At 58.3% G+C, this 1432-nt stretch overlaps 1 protein-coding gene across 1 annotated transcript in view; it reads right to left on the minus strand.

Moving 5' to 3' along the window:
* ZMYM3 (zinc finger, MYM-type 3) overlaps window positions 1-1432 on the minus strand; it is a 22067-nt gene that overhangs the window by 11018 nt on the left and 9617 nt on the right. Inside the window, 3 exon segments of the mRNA XM_010016027.1 lie at window positions 4-26; window positions 454-626; window positions 1207-1357. Of these exon segments, the coding sequence (XP_010014329.1) occupies window positions 4-26; window positions 454-626; window positions 1207-1357 (347 nt within the window).

Raw genomic sequence — 1432 nt, forward strand, 5'->3', positions numbered from 1 at the left:
CGCTTGCAGGCAGGGCACCGAGCTGCCTAAAGCCCGCATCAGCAGGAGAGAAACAACGAGTAACTAACCACACCCCCTCCGAGTGCAACACAACTCTCCGGTGAAAGGTGCACATAGCAAGGCGCTGTGAGCTTCCCCACAGCAGTGCCCTGCCAGTGCCAGCCGGGGCCTCCAGCGGTGCGAACTTCTCACAGCAGCACTAGCCGCGGATCCAGCACTGTGAGTGAGCTTCCTCAGTGCAGTGCTCTGGCAGGATCAGCTGGGGACTCCAGCTACGTGAGCTTCCCCGTAGCAGTGTCCCGTCATTGCCAGGCAGGACTCCAGCAGTGCCAGGTTCTCCGCAGCAGTGCCAGCCAGACTCCAGCAGTGCGAACTTCCTCAGTGCAATGCCCACATATCTGGGTGCTGTGCCCACCACAGCACTTAGCACAAGCTGCCAGTGCCAATACTGACCTTGAAGTACCAGAGCAAGTATTTGCTTTTGCAGTCTTCACTACAGAAGTCCCAGGTACTGCCCTCCAGCTGCTCGGTGACCGCCCGCTGGCAGGTCTGAGAACAGTAGGTGCACGTGATGCAGCACAGGCCCAGGTTCTTGGTGAAATCCTGTTTGTAAAGAAGCACACACCCTGCGGAGAAACAATAGGAGTGAAACCTTCCCAGGATGAACTGGGGGGCCTCCCTGACCCAAACATGACCAGAATCCAGGTCTGCGGAGACAACAGAGCACGCGCAACACACTGTAGGGAACAATCCAGCACTGGCCCCTGGGGCTGGGATAAGATGGGACCTCATGGGGACTTGCCATCTCTCACCTCCATGCTTCTAGGAAGAGTCTGACTCCAACCTCCTGTGTGCAGGAACCCAGCAGGCAGGGCAAGGCCAGGTCAGGCCAGCCCAGACGCAAGAGTAGAAGTGCATGATGACAGGAGGAGCGGAGCTGCCACCTGCTGTCTCCCCAGCCCCCAGAGAGAGAAAAGCTGTGAGAAAGCCCTCCCCAAGGACACAATGAACGGTAAAGATCTTGCCCTAGGGCCTGGCTGGACAGCAAGCCATCCCCACGACAGTCCTCCCTTCACTGCATGGCAAGGCTCTCGCCCCAGGGCCTGGCTAAGACAGTCTCCCCTCTGTTCCTCTCCATGCTCTCTTCTCCTCCCCCAGCATGGGCTGGCATGGGAGCTCTGCCTCTCCTGTGCCTTCCCCAAGTACCTTCGCTGCAGAAGTTTTTCTCCACTCCAGAGAAGCGGATCTTCTCATGCAGCAGCTTCTCCTGCTTGCAGTGCTCACACTGAGACACCACCCCACGCAGCCGCTTGAAGTCCTCGCAGCAGTCCTTGCAACAGAACTGATACACCTTGTCCTGCCAAAGAGAGCACCACTGGGTCAGACAGGCTTGGCAGGAGGTCCCCACACTTCTCAGGGAAGCAAGAGCAAG

This window comes from Nestor notabilis, unplaced genomic scaffold (assembly GCF_000696875.1).
Source record: "Nestor notabilis isolate BGI_N333 unplaced genomic scaffold, ASM69687v1 scaffold16646, whole genome shotgun sequence".
NCBI lineage: Eukaryota > Metazoa > Chordata > Aves > Psittaciformes > Psittacidae > Nestor > Nestor notabilis.